Source organism: Erythrolamprus reginae, chromosome 2, assembly GCF_031021105.1.
Source record: "Erythrolamprus reginae isolate rEryReg1 chromosome 2, rEryReg1.hap1, whole genome shotgun sequence".
NCBI lineage: Eukaryota > Metazoa > Chordata > Lepidosauria > Squamata > Dipsadidae > Erythrolamprus > Erythrolamprus reginae.
Genome location: NC_091951.1, coordinates 117,315,864 through 117,336,531, shown reverse-complemented (window position 1 = coordinate 117,336,531; position 20,668 = coordinate 117,315,864). Strand labels below are relative to the sequence as shown.

The 20,668-nt window shown below is 39.2% G+C and overlaps 1 protein-coding gene across 3 annotated transcripts in view; it reads left to right on the top strand.

Annotated features, from left to right (window-relative positions):
* Positions 1-20,268, top strand: part of FNIP1 (folliculin interacting protein 1) — a 133,885-nt gene extending 113,617 nt beyond the window's left edge. For 2 of the 3 annotated variants that reach the window (XM_070739277.1, XM_070739278.1), the window contains 6 exons: positions 2,532-2,701; positions 5,151-6,567; positions 8,821-8,989; positions 10,883-11,080; positions 13,373-13,488; positions 14,379-20,268. In XM_070739277.1, the coding sequence (XP_070595378.1) occupies positions 2,532-2,701; positions 5,151-6,567; positions 8,821-8,989; positions 10,883-11,080; positions 13,373-13,488; positions 14,379-14,457 (2,149 nt within the window). In that variant the 3' untranslated portion in view covers positions 14,458-20,268. The remainder of the gene's footprint in view (positions 1-2,531; positions 2,702-5,150; positions 6,568-8,820; positions 8,990-10,882; positions 11,081-13,372; positions 13,489-14,378) is intronic. The other variant, XR_011558026.1, reaches the window with a different exon arrangement.
* The last annotated feature ends 400 nt before the right edge of the window (positions 20,269-20,668 follow it).

The following is a 20,668-nucleotide window of genomic DNA, read 5'->3' as shown; positions in this document are numbered from 1 at the left end:
TAAATCAGCATCTAAAAAACAATAACTTATTGGACCCAAATCAGCATGGCTTTACTGAAGGCAAATCATGTCAGACTAATCTCATTGAGTTCTTTGACTATGTCACAAAGGTGTTGGATCAAGGTGGTGCCGTGGATATTGCCTATCTGGACTTCAGCAAAGCCTTTGATACGGTTCCACATAAAAAGCTGATAGATAAATTAGTGAAGATTGGACTTAATCCCTGGATAGTTCAGTGGATTTCAAGCTGGCTGAAGCATAGACATCAGAGAGTTATTGTTAATGGCGAGTATTCTGAGCAGAGACAGGTTACAAGCGGTGTGCCACAAGGGTCTGTTCTGGGTCCTATTCTTTTTAATATGTTTGTGAGTGACATAGGGGAAGGTTTGGTAGGGAAGGTTTGCCTATTTGCCGATGACTCTAAAGTATGCAATAGGGTTGATATTCCTGGAGGGGTCTGTAATATGGTAAATGATTTAGCGTTACTAGATAAATGGTCAAAGCAATGGAAACTGCAGTTTAATGTTTCCAAATGTAAAATAATGCACTTGGGGAAAAGGAATCCTCAATCTGAGTATTGCATTGGCAGTTCTGTGTTAGCAAAAACTTCAGAAGAGAAGGATTTAGGGGTAGTGATTTCTGACAGTCTCAAAATGGGTGAGCAGTGTGGTCGGGCGGTAGGAAAGGCAAGTAGGATGCTTGGCTGCATAGCTAGAGGTATAACAAGCAGGAAGAGGGAGATTGTGATCCCCTTATATAGAGCGCTGGTGAGACCACATTTGGAGTACTGTGTTCAGTTCTGGAGACCTCACCTACAAAAATATATAGACAAAATTGAACGGGTCCAAAGACGGGCTACAAGAATGGTGGAAGGTCTTAAGTATAAAACGTATCAGGAAAGACTTAATGAACTCAATCTGTATAGTCTGGAGGACAGAAGGAAAAGGGGGGACATGATCGAAACATTTAAATATGTTAAAGGGTTAAATAGGGTTCAGGAGGGAAGTGTTTTTAACAGGAAAGTGAACACAAGAACAAGGGGACACAATCTGAAGTTAGTTGGGGGAAAGATCAAAGGCAACATGAGAAAATATTATTTTACTGAAAGAGTAGTAGATCCTTGGAACAAACTTCCAGTAGACGTGGTTGGTAAATCCACAGTAACCGAATTTAAACATGCCTGGGATAAACATATATCCATTGTAAGATAAAATACAGGAAATAGTATAAGGGCAGACTAGATGGACCATGAGGTCTTTTTCTGCCGTCAGTCTTCTATGTTTCTAAAACAATCACAATCTTAAACCAAGGTCTGGGGGAACAACTAGATCTTTAGCAATTTGTGGAAAATAAAAAAGGTGTGGAAAATAAAAAATCTCAGGATGATGGTGGGCCCAGTAGACTCATTCTACACAACAGAGACTATCACTGAGAAGGGATGCTTCTGAGGTTCTCCAAGATGTCACTATTTAATTATTGGGACCAGGAGACATATGGATACAGGCAGTTCCTCACATAATCGGGCCCATGCAAGATTTTAGGAGGAATAATCAGGATCTTGAATTACATCTATAAGCCAGCTGTCAGCAGCATGAGAAGCAGTAGAGATGTTACAATAATCCAGTGAAGAGGTGACTGACTGAAGACCCTTTTGTGCTATTTGAGAGCACAATGTGATGCAGACCAAGCCAGTAGTCCTTTTAAAGATCAAATGGATCTTCTCTTCCAGAAAACCAGGGGGTGGGGAGGGAATTTGAAATTCTAGTTGCCTTTAAAAATTATTAGCATTACACATTTTGGTTTCCTACAAAAATCTGAATTGTAGAATTTTTTAAAAATGGGTTGTATTTAATGGTTCCAGTTCAGAAACTCCATGTGTTGGTAGAACACAAGATCTGCATTCTGTTCCCCGATGTACTGTTTGTGAAACAGAAACAACAATGTGATACTACTAGTTTTGCAAATAACTTAGACCAGTGATGGTACACCTTTTTTTCCTCGGGTGCCAAAAGAGCATGCACGTGTGCTATCACACTCATACCCATAATTCAATGTCTGGGAGGTCAAAAACAGCTTTCCCCCCCAGACGCCCTCTGTTTCCCAACTTCTAGTGGGCCCAGTAGACTCATGTTTTGCCCTCCCCAGGCTCCAAAGGCTTCCCTAGAGCCGGGGGAGGGTAAAAAGGTCCTCCTCATCCCCCTGGAGGCTTTCTGGAAGCCGAAAATGCCCTCCCTGAGCTTCTGTGTGAGCCAGAAATCTGATGGCCTGCACACACATGCGCGTTGGAGCTGAGCTAGGGCAACTGCTCGCGTGCCATCATATATGGCTCCGCGTGCCACCTGTGGCACCCATGCCAAAGGTTCGCCATCACTGCCTTAGACTCTCTTCCCTGATCTGGAAATGTTAATTGAATTCTCTCTTACGTAAGGGATATTGTCTATTACAGGCTTCCTTTTATAGAAGTAAATTCATCCAAAACCCTTTACAGTTCTTCAGTTTCTAAAGTATATGCCTTTTCCCTCCCCATCCAGATTTTTACCTGCTCTTCTAACTGCAGTTTTGACAAACCATCTGGCCTGGGTTCCAACTGTCATGCCAAATGGCCAGCCACCAATTCGAATATTTCTAGAGAAGCATTCCTCACAGACAGTGGACCTTTTGGCAAAGAGTCACCCATACAATCCACTGTGGGCACAATTAGGTATGTTTTAAACTACCTCGGTATATTTGTTCCATAAACAAAATATCCTTTCATTTATTTATTCAACTTTTATGCCACCCTTCTCCTTAGACTCAGGGCGGTTTTCAACATGTTAGCAATAGCACTTTTTTTACAGAGCCAGGCTATTGCCCCCACAATCCGGGTCCTCATTTTACCCACCTCTCAAGGATGGAAGGTTGAGTCAACCTTGAGCCGGTGATGAGATTTGAACCGCTGACCTAAAGTCAGCTTCAGTGGCCTGCAGTACAGCACTCTACCTGCTGGGCCACCCCGGCTCTATTTTGCTAAGCTGTTAATTCCTGATTGTTGAAACAGATGTATTAGAGCTTCTTGCCACATTTGTTAAATGAACCTTTGCAGTTGTTAAGTTAGTACAGTGATCCCCCGAGTTTCGCGCTCTCGATCATTGCTAATCGCTATATCGCGATTTTTCCACCCGGAAGTAAAAACACCATCTGCGCATGCGCGCCCCTTTTATCTATGGCCACGCATGCGTAGATGGTGGAGTTTGCGTTCCCCGGGCAGATCAGCTGCTGGGCGGCTTCCCTGGGTCTTCCTCCTCTTGCTGGCGGGAGGGCGAGTGGCGGGCATCAGCGAGGAGCCGGGGTTTCCCCTTTGCGTGGGCGGCCAGTAAGACCCCAGCGCCGCTTCCCAGCTGAGTCCCGAAGCCAAACGCGGAAGTTCGCCTTTGCCGTCTGGCTTCAGGACTCAGCTGCTGCAAGCGAGCAGCCGGGCGGGCGGGCGAACGGGCAAGCGGCAAGCGATCTTGGGGTTTCCCCATTGCCCAGGCAACGGGGAAACCCCAAGATCGCTTGCCGCTTGCCCGTTCGCCCGCCCGCCCGGGTGCTCACTTGCAGCGCCGCAGCAGCGAGGAGCCGGGCGGGCGGGCGAACGGGCAAGCGGCAAGCGATCTTGGGGTTTCCCCGTTGCCTGGGCAACGGGGAAACCCCATCTTCGGCTCCTCGCTGCTGCCGCGCTGCGGAGCAGATCAGCTGTTGGGCGGCCGAAGGGGTCTTCCCCGCCGCCCACACGCAAACTCCACCATCTGCACATGTGCGGCCATGGAAAACAGGATGCGCATGCGCAGATGGTGTTTTTACTTCCGTGCCGCTACATCGCGAGTTTACGATTATCGCGCGGGGTCTTGGAACGGAACCCTCGCGATAATCGGGGGATCACTGTAACACGATTGTTGAATGAATCTGGATTTCCAATTGATTTTGCTTGTTAGAAGGTTGCAAGTAGTGGTCACATGACCCTGGGCCGCTGCAACCATCATAATTGTGAGTCAATTGTCAAGCATCAGAATATAAGTCACATGACCATGGAGATGATGCAATGGCCATAAGTGTCAAAAATGGTTATAAGTTACTTTTTTCAGTGCCATTATAACTTCAAATTGTCACTAAATGAACTCTTGTAACTCAAGGACTACCTGTATTTCCAAGTTTGTTAATCAACTTTGTTACAGTCTGATTCTATGCATATTTATTTAGAAATAGCATTATGATAAATTACAAATTCTGAAGTGCAAAATTCTGGATTTTATCCAGCTAATCCTAATGGATTGGGCATTATTATGCATTAATCAAATCACATTCTGTGGGATTTTTATATGCAAAGTTTCAAGACAGCTGCCAGTTTGTTTGTTTTTATTCTGTAGCAATGGTCAAAATGAGCTTAAAAAGACAGGAGTAAGAATAAATTGACAGTAAGGCCATAGTACATTCTTATAGAGTAGTAACCAGATAAAGGGCTGCATCTGAAAGAGTTCCAAACAGAGAATGTCTAGAAAGCTTTTGAAGAGAGGTTACAACATATTGTACATACTTTGGAACAGTATTTGGTTATAATCATTGAAGTAGAATAGAGCGATCTGAGAGTAACAATTTGAGATAGAACAAACCAATGTAACCAGGATTCTCTGCAAACTATTCTGAGAGGTACCCTCCATCAATCATTTTTTTAATGCGTGCCCTGACATTTATAAATAATCTCAGAAATGTTATATCAGGCTTCAAGGAGTGACTTTGAATGATTTGCCCAGCCCTAGAGTTCAGTTTGGGGGACATTTCTTTCTCTGTCTTTGTCTCTCTCTCTTAACTGCATTATAAAATTCATGTTAGGAAAGCCATGTTGCTTTTTCCCCCTCTTACACAGTGGTTCTTCTCCAGTTGGTTATTTATGTTCCAAGTGTCAGGAAATAGAAAGATACTCTGCCTTCTCATGAATTTCAACAGTGACAGTGGCCCTTAACAGCAAGTTTATGATTGTGAGATAGACAATATGTGTCTGTGTGTGTTTATGCAGATTTGTGTTCCCTCTACCAATTTGGCTTAGATTGTCCGCTTAGCCTACAAAGAAGATTGCCATTATACTGTTGCATACTGAAAATAACAACATATTACTTTTATATTTTGTTTCGCAGGAGATCTGTATGGAGCCATTGGATCACCTGTGAGACTATCAAAAACAGTTGTGGTTGGCAAAAGGCAAGATCTTGTGCAACGTTTACTTTATTTCCTTACTTATTTCATAAGATGCTCGGAGTTGCAAGAGACTCATCTTTTGGAAAACGGTGAAGATGAAGCCATAGTAATGCCTGGTACAGTCATCACCACAACAATAGCAAAAGGGGAGGTAGAGGAATCTGAATATGTGCTTGTCACAATGCACAAGAACAGAAGCAATCTTTCCTTTCAAGAGTCTGAAGAAGTGAGAACTTCTGACTGCTGTTGTAAATATTGTAAATGCCCTATTAATCAAAAAGCAGATACTGTTTCAGGACTGGAGAAAGAAGATTTACAGAATGGCCTAAAGATGGATAAAGCTGCTTCATGTGACAGCAGTGTGGAGCCTTCTGATGTTCAAGAAACGTCTGTTGAAATTAAATGTAAAGAAGTATCAATGCCTTGTGCAGGAATAAAGTTAGAAAGAGTAGTCTTCTCGGGATCAGCATCTGTGGAAACGTGTGTGTTGCCAGAGTCCAGTTTGGAACCAACGGGTGGATTATGGGAGAATAGAGAACTGATAGACTCTGACAATCAGCCTGTTGAACTGTTGAGATCAACAAATACAATGGTAGAGAAGAAACCACCGGATAAAATGTCATCGCAGGCAATTCCTTGTAGCATGGCTGAAGTTCAAACCAAGGTGACTTTCCTCATTGGAGATTCTATGTCCCCTGATTCAGATATTGAGGTGCGAAGTCAAGTGGCTGAAGAACAAATGTCCAGGCATAGCAGCCATATGGAGATTGGAGAAGGGACAATTGTTGAGCAGAACTGTGAAAAACAAATCCTTGAGGACCAAAAAACAGATCCAAATGTGCCAGAAAAATTCCCTCAGGTTGCTATTGAGGTCCAGAATTGGAATCCTTGCAGAGCGGAAAGTGGAAATTTGCTTACCGAATATTTTGCTGAAGAAGGTTCTGTTGTAACCAGGACTATAGATGATATTCCAGTGGAAACAGCGAGAGACATTCTAGACTCTAACAGTAGCTTAGAATTTCCACCCAAAACTTTGAGTACAAAGAATAACAAATCCCCTAGTGAATTTTGTAAGTTTATGGAATCTGTTCGTCAAGAAACTTGTAAAAGCTGTTTTGCAGAGCAGGACCAAAGAGAAAAGCTCTCCATATTTATCCCCCATGGGGAAAGAGAGAACTTAGAAAAAAAATCTGATCCAGGTGTGGATTGGGACATTCCAAGGAATGAGAGTTCTGATAGCGCTCTTGGTGACAGTGAAAGTGAGGATGCAGCTCAGGATGCTGCAAGGACAAGCAGCAATTATTATGGGGCAGAACAAGAAGAATGGACAGAAGAAGAGGACATACCATTTCCTGGGTAGGTAGTATTTATTGTAGCAATGTACATTTTCTCAAATCTGGATGATTGTCAGCCCTTCAGTGTAGACCAAATGTGGAAACCAATTTTTTTTTATTGAATAGGTAATAATAACAGAATTTTGCAAATCTGAATGTGCTGCCCCCTCCCTCCTTTCCTTTTTCTTTGTGAGAACTAGAGAGGGTCTTGTCTGAGATGTCTTCTCAGGTTATTATCCGCCTTGGACTCAACCCTCTTTTATCTGACCATTGTCTTGGTAGTGAAACTTCCTCCTTTTCCTCAAGGACATTCCCTCTTCTCTGCCCAGTGATTTACTACATTCCTCCCAAATAGTGGTTTTGAAGATAGTAGCCAGACTTATAGGTGTATGTGTTTGTATAAAGTTAGACACATACCGTATTTTTCAAAGTACAGTAGTACCTCGTGATAGAACCCCTCGCCATACGAATATCCCGAGATACGAGCCCGGGGTTCGGAAAAATTTTGCCTCTTCTTACGAACTTTTTCCGCCTTACGAACCTGCCGCCCAAATGCCGAACCCGGAAGTTCGGCAAAAGTTCGGGTTCGGGTGGCCGCCGAGAAGCCCCACCGCCTGGCTGTTGCCCTTTGAAACAGCCAGGGGGCTTCTCGGCATCCTCCCGAACTCGAACGCCAAACCCAAACTTTTGCCGAACTTCTGGGTTCGGCGTTCGGGAGGCCATCAAGAAGTCCCTCTGCCTGGCTGTCACCTTTTGAAACAGCCGGGGGGCTTCTCGCTGTTCTCCCAAACGCCGAACCCAGAAATTTGGCAAAAGTTCAGGTTCGGCGTTCGGGTTTGGGAGGACGCTGAGAAACCCCGCCACCTGGCTGTCAGCTTTGCAAAAGAGCCACGGAGCTGTCGGCCGGTCGGGAGGCTCAAACGTAGGTGAGGAATCCCAAATAGGGAATTCAATGGGCGGAGCTTTGACGTCACGGAGACATCCTTCCTGGGCGGCCGAAACGTGGACTCCCTGGGTTCGTATCTCAAAAAGTTCGTATAATGAGAGGTTCGTATCACGAGGTACTACTGTACTATGACAATTTTTAACCAGGTTTATATACAGTAATACCTCATGATACGAACTTAATTGGTGCAAGGAGGAGGTTCGTAAGACGAAAGGTTCGTAAGACGAAACATTGTTTCCCATAGGAAACAATGTAAAGTCAATTAATCCGTGCAACCAAAAAAAACCCTGCAAAAAAACGGCTTTCGGTGACTGCTGGGAAGCCGCACGGCTGTTTTAAAAGGTGATAGCCGGCCTGGGGGGCTTCCCAGCACCCCCCCCCGAATGTTCGGGGGGGTGCTGGGAAGCCCCCAGGCCGGCTGCGACCTTTTAAAACAGCCGCGCGGCTTCCCAGCTGTCTCCGAACGCGGAAGTTCAGCTTTGGCGTTCGGCTTCAGGAGACAGCTGGGAAGCGGCGCAGCTGTTTTAAAAGGTCGCAGCCGGCCTGGGGGGCTTCCCAGCACCCCCCCGAACCCCGACCCGGGTTCGGGGGGTGCTGGGAAGCCCCCCAGGCCGGCTGCGACCTTTTAAAACAGCCGTGCCGCTTCCCAGCAGTCTCTGAACGCCGGTTCGTAACTCGAAAAAAGTTCGTAAGAAGAGGCAAATTTTTTCTGAACCCCGGGTTCGTATCACGAGTTGTTCGTAAGACGAGGGGTTCGTATCTTGAGGTACCACTGTAGTTCCTTCATGTCTATTCTATGATCCAATTGGGAGTTTCTTTAATCTGTATTCTAATTTTAATCCACAGTGAAGATGACCCAATTTGCACTAAAATTGATATAAATATGCTTATACAAAATGAACAGACTTTATTATGGTCAGTTGAAAACAAAACATGTTAAAATAAGAATAAAAGCACAAAACAGAATAAGAACATTACATGCTGGCAAATTCATTGGTAGAAGGTTGGAGTATGTATAATTTTACAGGCAGTATTTTAAAATTTGGCTATGTTCAGGGAAACGCAATCATGCTAATGTAATCATTATAACCGTACATAAAAATGATCAGAATTTTCCAGGTGTTTTTCCAGGTAAGATGGGATCTTTATTGTACTAGAAGGTATGGTATAGCAAACACATGCTGTATAGGAGCATATATGTGTGTAAATCCCACTGAAATCAGTGAAATATTGGTGGCGTTGATGCAGTAGTTGCCCACCGTAGTGTTTCGGTGGAGAGAAATCAGTGCTAGTTATAGTATGTATGCCCATGTTATACCTTTTTTTCAGGTCAAAATTAATTGAAGTGAACTCTGTCCAGCCCAATATTGCCAATTTTGGAAGGTCCTTGCTAGGTGGCTACTGTCCATCTTACGTACCTGACTTTGTTTTGCAAGGACTAGGAAATGATGAGAAACTGAGACACTGTTTGATGTCAGATTTGTCGCATGCTGTGCAGGTAATTTAAACTATATTCAACAGATGAAGTATATCTCAAAAGCCAACAAAAGGAAATATTTCTGAAGCCTTGCTAGAGCAGGCATGGAGTTTTGTTTTTTAGTCATTATCTTAATCAGAAAAGGTTCTTATCGTTTGATAGAAAAATGAAAAACTTGTTCAATATAGGCTAAGAACCTTTGGCTAAGGATCTTTAGGTGGTCTCTTCCTTGAGGTCATAATTCTCAAATTTGAGGCTAATCTTATTTCATTGACTATTTAGTGATATTATTTATATAATGTTTGACTAATAGGTATTAGTGGGAAAGAACTCATTTTCCTGTCCTGCTTAGAAGGTTTTTCAGGCATCTGGTTAGCCCTTTGTCTAAACTGAATTATACATTAATAGTTATTATTATTTAAGTTTTTTCACTTGTTACTGGGACTAAAAAGTGTAATAGGGTGTTTCTGTTACTAATGCAGACAAGTAGTAATGAACTATGAACAGGAATATGTATATTAAATATGACCTTAAAATTAACTTTACATGTGCCATAGCCTTTTAAGGTTAGAAGCCGGTTGTATTTTTGTCCAACAACTTCCTGTGCAGTAGCGACTTAAAGATTAACATTACTCAGGAAATATAAGTCATCATTTTCTGGCTTGTGATTTGAAATGGGGAGTTTTCCATTTATTTTCAAACAAAAGGAAACATACTCTTCTCAGATTAGAGATAATCCTCGACTTAATAATGACCACAATTGAGCCCAGAATTTCTATTACTAACTAAGACATTTGTTAAGTGAATTTTGCCCCATTTTACAACTTACCTTGCACAGTTGTTGTGAATCACTGCATTTGTTAAGTTAGTGACACCGTTGTTAAGTGAATCTGGCTTCCATGTTGACTTTACTTGTCAGAAGATCACAAAAAGATGACCACATGCCCCCGAGACATTGCAACCATCATAAAATTGTTTGTTGTGAGCCGGCCTGAGTCCACGGAGAGAGGCGGCATACAAATCCAATAGATGAATAAATGAATGAATACAAGTCAGTCGCCAAGCATCTGAATTTTGATCATGTGACCATGGCAATGTTGCAATAGTCCTAAGTGTGGAAAAACAGTCAAGTCACTTTTTTCAATGCTGTTGTAATTTTGAACAGTCACTAAAAAACTATTATAAGTTGAGGATTACCTGTATAATTTCCAACATCAAAAATTACAAAGAGTGATGAGACAATATACTGTATACAGACTCCCATATCCATTCCCATACACCACTCTGGCTGTAAGAGAGAATGGATATAATATTGGTGATTTGAGAGTCTCAATCATTTAGGCTTTTGTGATTCAAATGTAAACAACTTGGGCACTTTTGGTCTGCTTCAGAACTATACTTCAAACTCATTATTTTACAAGTGCTTCTCTTTTGCTCCCTCTACTGGTGTTGGTGCTTAAGGCAGGCTTGTGCCTACAGCTTCACAATTTGATCTATACCAATTTAATTGATGTAAATTGAAGCATTCGTGCACAAAAGAATAAAGGAAGAGAAAGAAATCTTTAAATAAGTTTTGGAGCTTGTATGTGAACCTGTTCTTGAAAATGAGATCTGGAACTTTCCTTGAAAAGATTGACTTTTGTAATTGCTTATAGCTACTTTCTTTTATTACAGTGAATATACTAAGAGTTTGTTTCATGAAATTATATACTGCCTTTCATGGAATTGCAGCTTTCCCCAAAACACTGCATCTCGCTGATACATTGTTTGGCCTCTCATTCTAAATTATTTTGAGATTTTCATTCTCAAATCAAGTTTACTGAGAAAGTTCTCCCACACCATTGGCTGTTGGCTATAATATCTTTAATATCAAAGTCACATTTGTTAAATGGCATGTACCTGTTTTACTTCTAGCATCCTGTCCTGGATGAACCAATTGCAGAAGCTGTCTGCATTATCGCAGATACTGATAAATGGACAGTGCAAGTGGCCAGTAGCCAGAGACGAATCATCGACAACAAACTCGGGAAAGATGTACTAGTCTCTAACCTTGTCTCCAACCTGCTTCATTCCACTCTTCAACTTTATAAGCATAATTTATCTCCAAATTTTGTAAGTACTCGGGCAGTTGAATTGTGAATTGGAATCCTGTGGTTTCTGTCACTGTGCAACATTACTGTATTTGTTCTCTTCCCCCCAAAATCAAAATGTCTTTATTAGTTCCTTTGACTTCAGTGGAATTTATTTTTTTAATGTGAGCTCTACGAATTCTTACAAACTTTGGAACTTCCCAGCAAATTTAGCAATTCTTCAACTTCTGGTTGTTCCCTAAGACTGATGTTGAATGAAAGAGCAGAAGTGGTTAGAGATTATGCTCCAAAAATACACTGCATTTTTTGGACTACAAGACATACTGCACTAAAAGATGCAACTACGTTTACACAAGTAAAACAAGAAAAAAATAGTTTTTGGCCTTCCACGTCACATTTTCACCCTCCCAGTCTCCCAGAAGCACTCTGCAGCAGTGTTCCCTCTATTTTTTTTGGGGGGGGGGGCGAAAAGTATAGTGCCTGAGCGGCAGTCCCTTTGGGACTGGGCGGCACAGAAATAATAAATAAATAAATAAACAAACAAACAACCCACCCTGTTTTGCCTCAGAGAATTTCAAAATAAAATACTGTACTGTGTGTCTATAACAGTGAGCTCATAATAGGGCAACTCTATCAATATCAAAATGCCACTTAAATAGTTGAGCTAGTTTCAAACTAGATTTTGATTTTCTTTCTCTCTTCCTTACTCCCATTCTTTTTCTTTCTCTTTTCCTTCCTCTCTTTTTTCTATCTGTTTCTCTCTCTTCCTCTCTCTCTCCTTCCCTCTCACTCTTTCCCTCTCGGCTTCTGGGCAGGTTTGGAAAACTCTGAGTTGATGATGATTTTTAAGTGAGCGATTGCTCACTGCTCAGCTTAGAGGGAACTATGCTCTGCAGTGCTCTGCACAGCCCGGTTTTGCAAAAAATGGGCCTGTTTTGGGGATCCCAAGCCCTCTGTGCATTGTTTTCACCCTCCCAGACTCCCAAAAACACTCTACAATGCTCCAGAGTTTGTTTTTGCCCAAAAAAAGCACCCATTTTTGGCCTACAGAGTGCTTCTGGGAGTCAAAAAAGGTGAAAATCTGATGGGAACTCAAAAATGGGCTTATTTTTGGCAAAAATGGGCCATACGGAGCATTGCAGAGTGCTTCTTGGGGCTGGGGAGGGTGAAAACATGACGCTTGATGGGTTCAGGAAGCCAGAAACGCCCGTATTCAATCTATATGACACACCTAAATTTTCACCCACTTTTAGAGGGGGGAAAGGTGCATCTTATACTCTGAAAAATACTATGATTATCAGTACATCTAAAGCTCTCACTCTCAGGTTTTATTTCTTATGTAGATTAAATAGGAAATTTCAGACTACACACTATTTAGTTTTCATATTTGAATTTATAACTTCAATAACTGAAAAAATGTTACAAAATGCGTCAGAGTGGCCATAACTAATCACTTTGCAACAATTTAATATTTATTCATTTCTTGCCTCTTTTCCATCATTTCTTCCTATGCTGTTCAAATATACTCCCACTTTTCCTATAACCTGCTTGATTTTGAAAGTTTAAAGAGTATTATATGCATCAAGTCAGAGGCTATTTTGAAAACTGATCATGATATCAACAATCAGGTAAAATTATCTTCATGAAACTAAGTCAGAAGAGATTATCCATTATCTCTGCACTTTTTTTTGCTTTATTTCACAAATACTTGTTGATATGTAGCAGAATGAGTTTTAAAGCAGGAAAGGTTTCCATTGAGTATCTTCCTTCCATTTTAAGATTATCATTAGTCTTACTTTTTTTTTAATTTCACAAAAGCCCTAGAATTAGGGGGTATGTTAAGCTCTGCAACCTATGGTAAGTTAATATAAAACTAATGTTCAGAAGCTAAAAAAGATAAAGGAGATGGTTTAATAAGCAGGTAATTGCCAGGTTTTCTATGCCTTGCAAAGATATGGATTTTTTTATCTTCACAGGACATTTGTTAAGAGAAACTGTCAGCTTTCACATTAAGACATTGTTTAAGTTCTGTATGAGTAAGAATCCAATTACTGACATTCCTGGACCCTGTTCTTCCTCAATCAATAAGTTTAGTTATTGAGATTCTGTATAAGAATCCTGTTTGGAAGACTTATCTTTGGTTAACTTAACTTAACTTTGACAACTTTCAAGAATTGATGCTATTTAATGTCTAATATGTTTACTGATTATAATGACTACAAAATGCAAGCATATTCAAATGTGTATGCGTCTACAATAAAGACTTATTGGCCAATGTTGTGGTTTAATAGTTTCTTTTTTCATTTGTTCCTAGTGTATCATGCACCTAGAAGATCGGTTGCAAGAGCTGTATTTTAAGAGCAAAATGTTGTCAGAATATCTCAAAGGCCAAATGCGGGTTCATGTGAAGGAACTGGGAGTAGTACTGGGGTATGCTTTCTATCCAATTCTTGGTCTTGTTTACTTGTTTATTTTGAATACACAACTTGTAGGGTTATTTGCTACAAATGTTCCATGGTCAGGAATTTGACTTGCAATTTGGACATTTGCTACAAATGTTCCATGGTCAGGAATTTGACTTGCAATTTGCTTTCACACGGAACGGACCTGTACTGAGTTGCAGAGTTTAAATTATAACCTCCTTGGAGCAAGAAAGATAGATTTCACCAGCTGCTTGGCTATTAACTCCTGTGAGAAACAACGAAAACTTTAAGCAAGAAGAGTCTATCTAAGGGCAGCAATTAGAGTTGACTGTTGGTAAATTACAGGGTAATTTTTGGAAGAACAAAAGTTTGTATGTACGATAAATCTTAATATGTTGTTCTTATGCAGTGTAAGAATCCACTTTAAAACCAGTCCTTAAAGCCATTTTTGTAGGCAGCATATAAAATCAGGCCAATGCCAAGGATATATTTTCTTAGTTTATGCTTTTCTTTTACTTTGGTTCCTATTTATTCATATTTAATTTTAAGAAAGCATTCCGAATTTAAACCCAGTGATCAAAAATTGTGTGCCTGCATTGCATCCGTCCACTTTTGACTAAAACTTTAGCAAAACAGATCTGTTGTCAGACTGGTCCTGGGGAATTGCTTCTGGTGATCATCAGTCCCATCATATGCACTTATGAAATAAGTATTTGCATTCTTTAATTACAGAAACATCCAGACTGTAAAATATTTAAAGTACATTGACAGTTTATATAAACAAGCTGTTTATGTTTTAATAAACTAACTAGAAGTACGTTTACAGGAGAAAATTATGAGCTTCAGAACTTTTCAAGTCAGGGTGGTTATTGATGATAATATTTCTTTGTCTTGTAGGATTGAATCCAGTGACCTCCCTTTATTGGCAGCTGTAGCAAGCACCCACTCTCCATATGTTGCCCAGATTCTTCTCTAAAACACCAAAAGGGCAAAGACAATAATTCTATTTTTATAAAACGGAAGACAAGGAAACAGACATGAACTTCCATTTTCCAGACTCGTTCTTGCTTGCAGGCAAGTGACTTGAACAACCTGCCAGCTTGATAATGTGCCTCTGCAAGTGAACACATAAATGTACAAACATGTTCCCCCTTCTTTTCCTTGCCTATTCATTTAAAAATCAACCAACCAACCAACCAACCAATAGAACAGACACTAGAGCTTGGAGTACATGGTTTGGACAAGGATTGCCAAAATGATTGTAACTGCAGACTGTTGAATAGGATCACCAGAATGAATAACTCCTTTGTAGCCTCCAAAGTGCTGTTGGTGCTTGTACAAGAGATTGGAACCAGCTAATGTTTGAAGCCAATTAATAGTATATTTACAATGCATAATGATGAAGCTCTTTTTGTAACCAATTCAACTGCATTAGAAGTACAACAAAATGTTTATTTGATAAAGGCAGATAGGATTGTAACCAATTCAACTGTGTCAGAAGTGCAGAAATTAATTTGTTGTTGGCAGGTAGCAGTTGGGAAGGTAGTGTGCAATTCTTTCCATAGGAGGAGACCTGGGTGTAATATTTGTATGAATGCATGATATTGGTTGAGAATGAATGAATAAATATGAATATATTCATATATTCATATCCCCCCATTTGGGTATGAAATTGACATTATGCTTGTTATGTTCTGATGTTGATACTACTGTTTAAAGACTACAGAAAACAAATGTTTGTTTTTTTATTTTTAAAAAAGCAAAAAGCTGAACAAATGATCTGTAATATTTTGTTAGGGTTTTTTAACAAGAATTTCCTCCCCTTTTCATCATGCTTCATTTGGGATGCTATAAAGAAAAACTAGCGCTGTTAAACCTGTTTTTTAAACAAGAGGATGTTGTAAAGAGCTTTATTACATATTGGTGTTCCATTAATTTCAGTGTATTTTTCAAAAAATTCAAAAGGGAATGGATTACTGAAAATTATACAATTTCTATAATAGAGTTAAAATGCTGGGGGTAAAATTCTTCAACTATTCTGACAAATTTTAAGCTTTAAAACTCAATTTATTTGCATTGTATTAATTATTAGGCTATTCAGATGGGATAACATTTCTAACCTGTTTATTAAGAACTGGATTAATCATATGCATATTTTCTTTGAAGTGAGTCCCAGGGAGTTTAATGGGATTTACAAGTTCTTTCCAATTGTGTCCTGTGGCAACCACTTTGTGTCCACCTACAGTCTTTGGGAGAAGAGCTGAAAATATGGAGTGGGAATATAGAAAAGAAAAGGCAAATTATGCCATGCTCTTTCATCATTTTGGTCATGATTAAGCAATAAAGAATTCTAATATGGGACCTCTGAAAAACCCTCTAGATGTCTTACAGCTATAATTCCAAGAATTCTCAGCCAACATGGATTTTTGGGAGTTGTCGTTCCAAAAGATGTAATACTTTTTAATTTGGGGGTGATGATATTATTTTGAATCATTTTTACTACCTTGAGTTAAACAAGGGGAAATAGCATGAAGAACATGTAATACTTTCCCCTGTACCATCATCAACATAGCAAATTGCTTTTCTTTTGTGATATTTTGATTCAGTTGAATTCAAAACACATTTTCCCTAATTCATACACACACACATGAAATCTTTCAGCTGTTGAGGGGTTGTTGGAGGTTTTTTGGTCTATGTTTGAAGCTTGCTAGAGTCTTCCCTCCTTGCCTTTTCTGGAAAGCATATCTCAAGATATATTCACCTTGCCCTTGTCCGTAATTTAAAAAGTTCTTCTGGAGTTACTTTGGTAACACCATTACTGTGAACTATGACTGTATTAGGTCTGTGACATCAATAACCGGGATGAAATGCAGCTGGCTTCCTTACCAGTTCGGAAGTGCACGCGCCTCTCGCGCGCACTTGGTTCGCTCAGACGTGCATCATCATGTCACGGTTTTGATCATGTGCACATGCACAGAAGGCTTTGCGTGTGCACAGAGGATTAAAACCAGGATGTGACCAACGTCTGGGCGGGTTGGCAGAGCTTCATGCCATTACCACTGATTCACCAAACCTCATGTCGCTGGCGCTACCGGCCAACACAAGCACAACAGAGCTGGCAGCATTTCACCCCTGATCAATAGTAATAGGAGGAAACCCCATCCTACTTTTTAGATTAATCTAGGAACTTTAAAACAGTTTTAACCGGAGAAGGTATAGGGCAGCTTTACAAATAATCATTGATTTTATGCTCAGTAGCCTATGCAGTCTATTTAAATTTTAAATAATAATTGGTCAGAGCCTGAAATTATTTTCTCTACTAAAACCTTATCACTTGTTAAAGAATTCCTGCTTCCCCACTTCTTACTACTTGATGTCTTCTCCAGCATTTGATACTTTTGGTTTTTTTAAAAACTGGACAAAATCACTACCTTATGCAGCATTTACCTGATTCTAATTTATCTGTTTCTTTTCCATTTTCACTTATTTTTCACTTTCATTTCACTTACTTTCAAGTACTTGCTGCAATAGGCATGATTGGGGCTAATATTACAGGGAAAAAAACTATTAAAAATGAATAATAATACAGTTTTTATTTGAATAAAGTATATGATGAAATAATTAAGTCCCAATAATATATGCAGACTGTTCTTCCACATTACAAATATACTTGTTCCTTGACAGACAAGAACAGTTTTAATAACATACTTGAGAATTGAATAGAAATCCATATAAAACAATATTCAATTTCCATCAGAGCCCACAGATAAATGTGGTCTCCTCTTTCACTTACCTATTTGTTACACATGCCCTAAACTTTCCAAACATTTAAAAATTCTAGCAAGATTTTTTTTCTGGTATAAAAATTCATCCCTACGCCTGCACATTAGCAAAAAGTGTAATCATAAATTAGCATTCAGCCTGCTGGGCCTTTGCAGTGGTAGAGGCAAGTGAGTAGGTTTAGCATTTAACTTGTCAGGCCATTGTTTTTCTTCAGAACAAATGGAAAGATAAGAAGCTTTGCAGATCAGGCTGTCTCCCAGTAAGCTTAATGTGAACCCATGAGAGCTCAGGTTGATTTTAATACAGATGTTACTCACTAATGGCTGCACTAAATGTTACAATTAAGTGGACATAGATTTGCCTATGGTACTTAAAATTAATTAATCTTGGGCTGGTCATTAAGGTAACTCCAGCAAATAGCAAACATGGGCTCAATATCTCAATATCTTAATAGAAAGAAATTGGAGCAAAAATAAATGTATGCTTAGATTTTTAAGTGGTTCTCATCAGGTGGCTACATTATAATTGTGCTAAAATTTAATTTTTTAAAAAACAATGGGATCTAAAAGTCTGCCTGAAAACAGAAACTACAACTGTGACAAGGAAAAGGGGTTTTCAGTAGTCAAGGACACCTGATTTATAATATTGTCTATGGTTCTTCCCAACTGAGAAATAATTTGCATTCCAGTTTGAAGATAAATCTGTCTCCCACCCCTCACCTCCATATATCTTCCAGACAATCACCTTGAACATATTTAGTAAAGAAACTGCAGGTTTCAAGGATTTCCATGTTGAAAAAAGTGATGGATATGTTGAACGTGCTGATAAAAGTCTGCAGTACTGAAAGCATAATTTTAACTCAAATGTTAAGTCCCACGGGGGTTTCTATACTGCAGCTTCATGGCAGATATTCTGTGATTGCATTTTTATTTGTATTTTTTTGCAAAAGGATAGGACAGTTTATACCATAATCTTTTGTTTTCTCCAGTCAATTTTCTTTCCTCCATTATTCTGAAGTGAAGGTTATAATTACTCCAAATGGTAGAAGACTAAAAATCATCTGCATATCTAAAAGTGTGTGATTCACATGTAAAGCTAGGATATATAGTGTTCCCTCGATTTTCGCGGGAGATGCATTCTGAGACTGCCCGCGAAAGTCGAATTTCTGCAAAGTAGTGATGCGGAAGTAATTACACTATTTTTGGCTATGAACAGTATCACAAGCCATCCCTTAACACTTTAAACCCCTAAATTACCATTTCCCATTCCCTTAACAACCATTTACTCACCATTATTACTGGTACTCACCAATGAATAAGACACTTAGTGATCCTGATATTTATAAACATAATTATTTATTAACAATAATAATTATTTTTTTCCGATAACAACGTTGATTGGGTGAGATTTCAGCCAATCAACAATGGCAGACGAAAGTTTGGCGATGACATCTGACGTCATCAGGCAGGAAAAACTGTGGTATAGAAAAAAACCACAAAGTATTTTTTAATTAATATTTTTTGAAAAACCGTGGTATAGGCTATTCGCGAAGTTCAAACCCGCGAAAATCGAGGGAACACTGTAGCCTGCTCTTGCCACGTATAGATCGGCCTTTAACAATTTGTCATCTAATTTCCAAAATTAAAACTAGAATCCCAAATGATATTCCATCTTAGTTTTCCTCCTGCGGTATTGAGAAATTAAACTGTTGATTGTATTGTCTGGCCTTACAACTCTCCCATTCCTCTTAGGGCTTCTGTTCTTGGCTGCAAAGGCATTTACAAGTGGATTTAAAATATTCTGGTATGCTATTTTCATGTTTGTAAAATACAGGAAATCTTGTTGGAGCAACAAATTTGCTTATTTGTTCCCTCTCTGGTTCTACATTGTGTGACAGCTGCGTATGTAGTTACTCTGTTATCTTTCTTGATGGCGGCTATTGGTGATTTGAAGACATCCATTTAAGTGGTTTCCTGGGTGAATAGAGTTAAAAACAGGACCTCTAAATGGGAAGTTTTCCCACTGCATACAGGCTCATTAGCTATTTTAAAAGCTTGTAAATGCCAGCGTTTCTCAACATTGGCGACTTGAAGATGTTGTGGAGTTTAACTTCTAGAATTTGCCAGCCAGGTTGAAGTTGAAGTCCAAATATCTTCAAACTGTCAGGGTTGAAAAGTACTGGATTAACAGGGGATCTTGGTAATTTCTTCAAGTATTAAGTGTTACCTTTCATGAATTTCTCCAAAATTATTACGATTAAACATTATCCTTCAATTCCAAGCATTTGGTTGAATTGGGATTTTTTTTAATGATCTTGTTACTCATTCTAATTATATAATGGGAATAGTTACTGTGCAAAAGGTATGGCATGAGAGCATGCTTTCTTGTGACTGATAACTTGTATATGGTACATGAAATATCAAGGTACTGCATAGATTTATCTGAATTTTAATTTTGTTTTTCTAAGGGAAATATAACAGCGCTGTAGCATTGACCTCATATCATGCTGTTCAGAACAATGTATGTGCAAGACTAATCTTGATTTTTGCAATATTTCTAATGCCCATTAATATGTCTTAATTTTAAGGCTGAAAATATTTAAGTATATTGCACATAAATGCTAACAGATTTATTTCCATTGTTAACTTGTAAATGCAAGATTGTTTTAAAAAAACAAAGGGAAAGGGGAATCTGAAACATGATTTTTCAATGTAGCCTTTTAAAATCTGAGTTAAAAACAGATTTTTTAAAAAAAAGGGGGGGGGTTTAATTGTCTTGTTTTAAGTCTTCTCTAAATTATGTAAATGGTAGTATGTGTTATATGCTGGATAAAATGTACATAATTGTTATATTTTGTGTTTTTCTGAGATATATACATATGCATACACACACACACACACATACACAAATGTACATACATATCTCAAGATGTGCACTTGTATTATAATAACTGTTCCCAGTTTTAGGGGAATTTTGTGCAATAAATACAAGTTTGTCCCTTTAACTGCTAGTTGTTAACATTGTCTTATTTTATTCAGGGTGACAGTGTTGGTTAAAAAAAAGCCATAATCTATAATTATATCAAATATCTAAGTCCCATCCCTCTTGTATCTGTATCAATTTCACATGCACATAGAGAAGGACAGATCTTTGATTGTGATAGCTGTTTTGATCTCCATTCTTCAAGTAATGGTGTAGAGCTATTTATGAATTAAGGGGAAGGGGGAGAGAATGCATATCAGGAATACAAATTGGTATTATCTTTATATATATTTTAAGACCATCTCAGTTGCCTACCTTGCATTTTGGAGAGACACAAGACTAATTGTGGTCTTTGCAATTTTCTAACCACTGCTGCCTTCCCAAGTGGCTTAGATCTCCCTTCTTTCAAAATCAACATGATT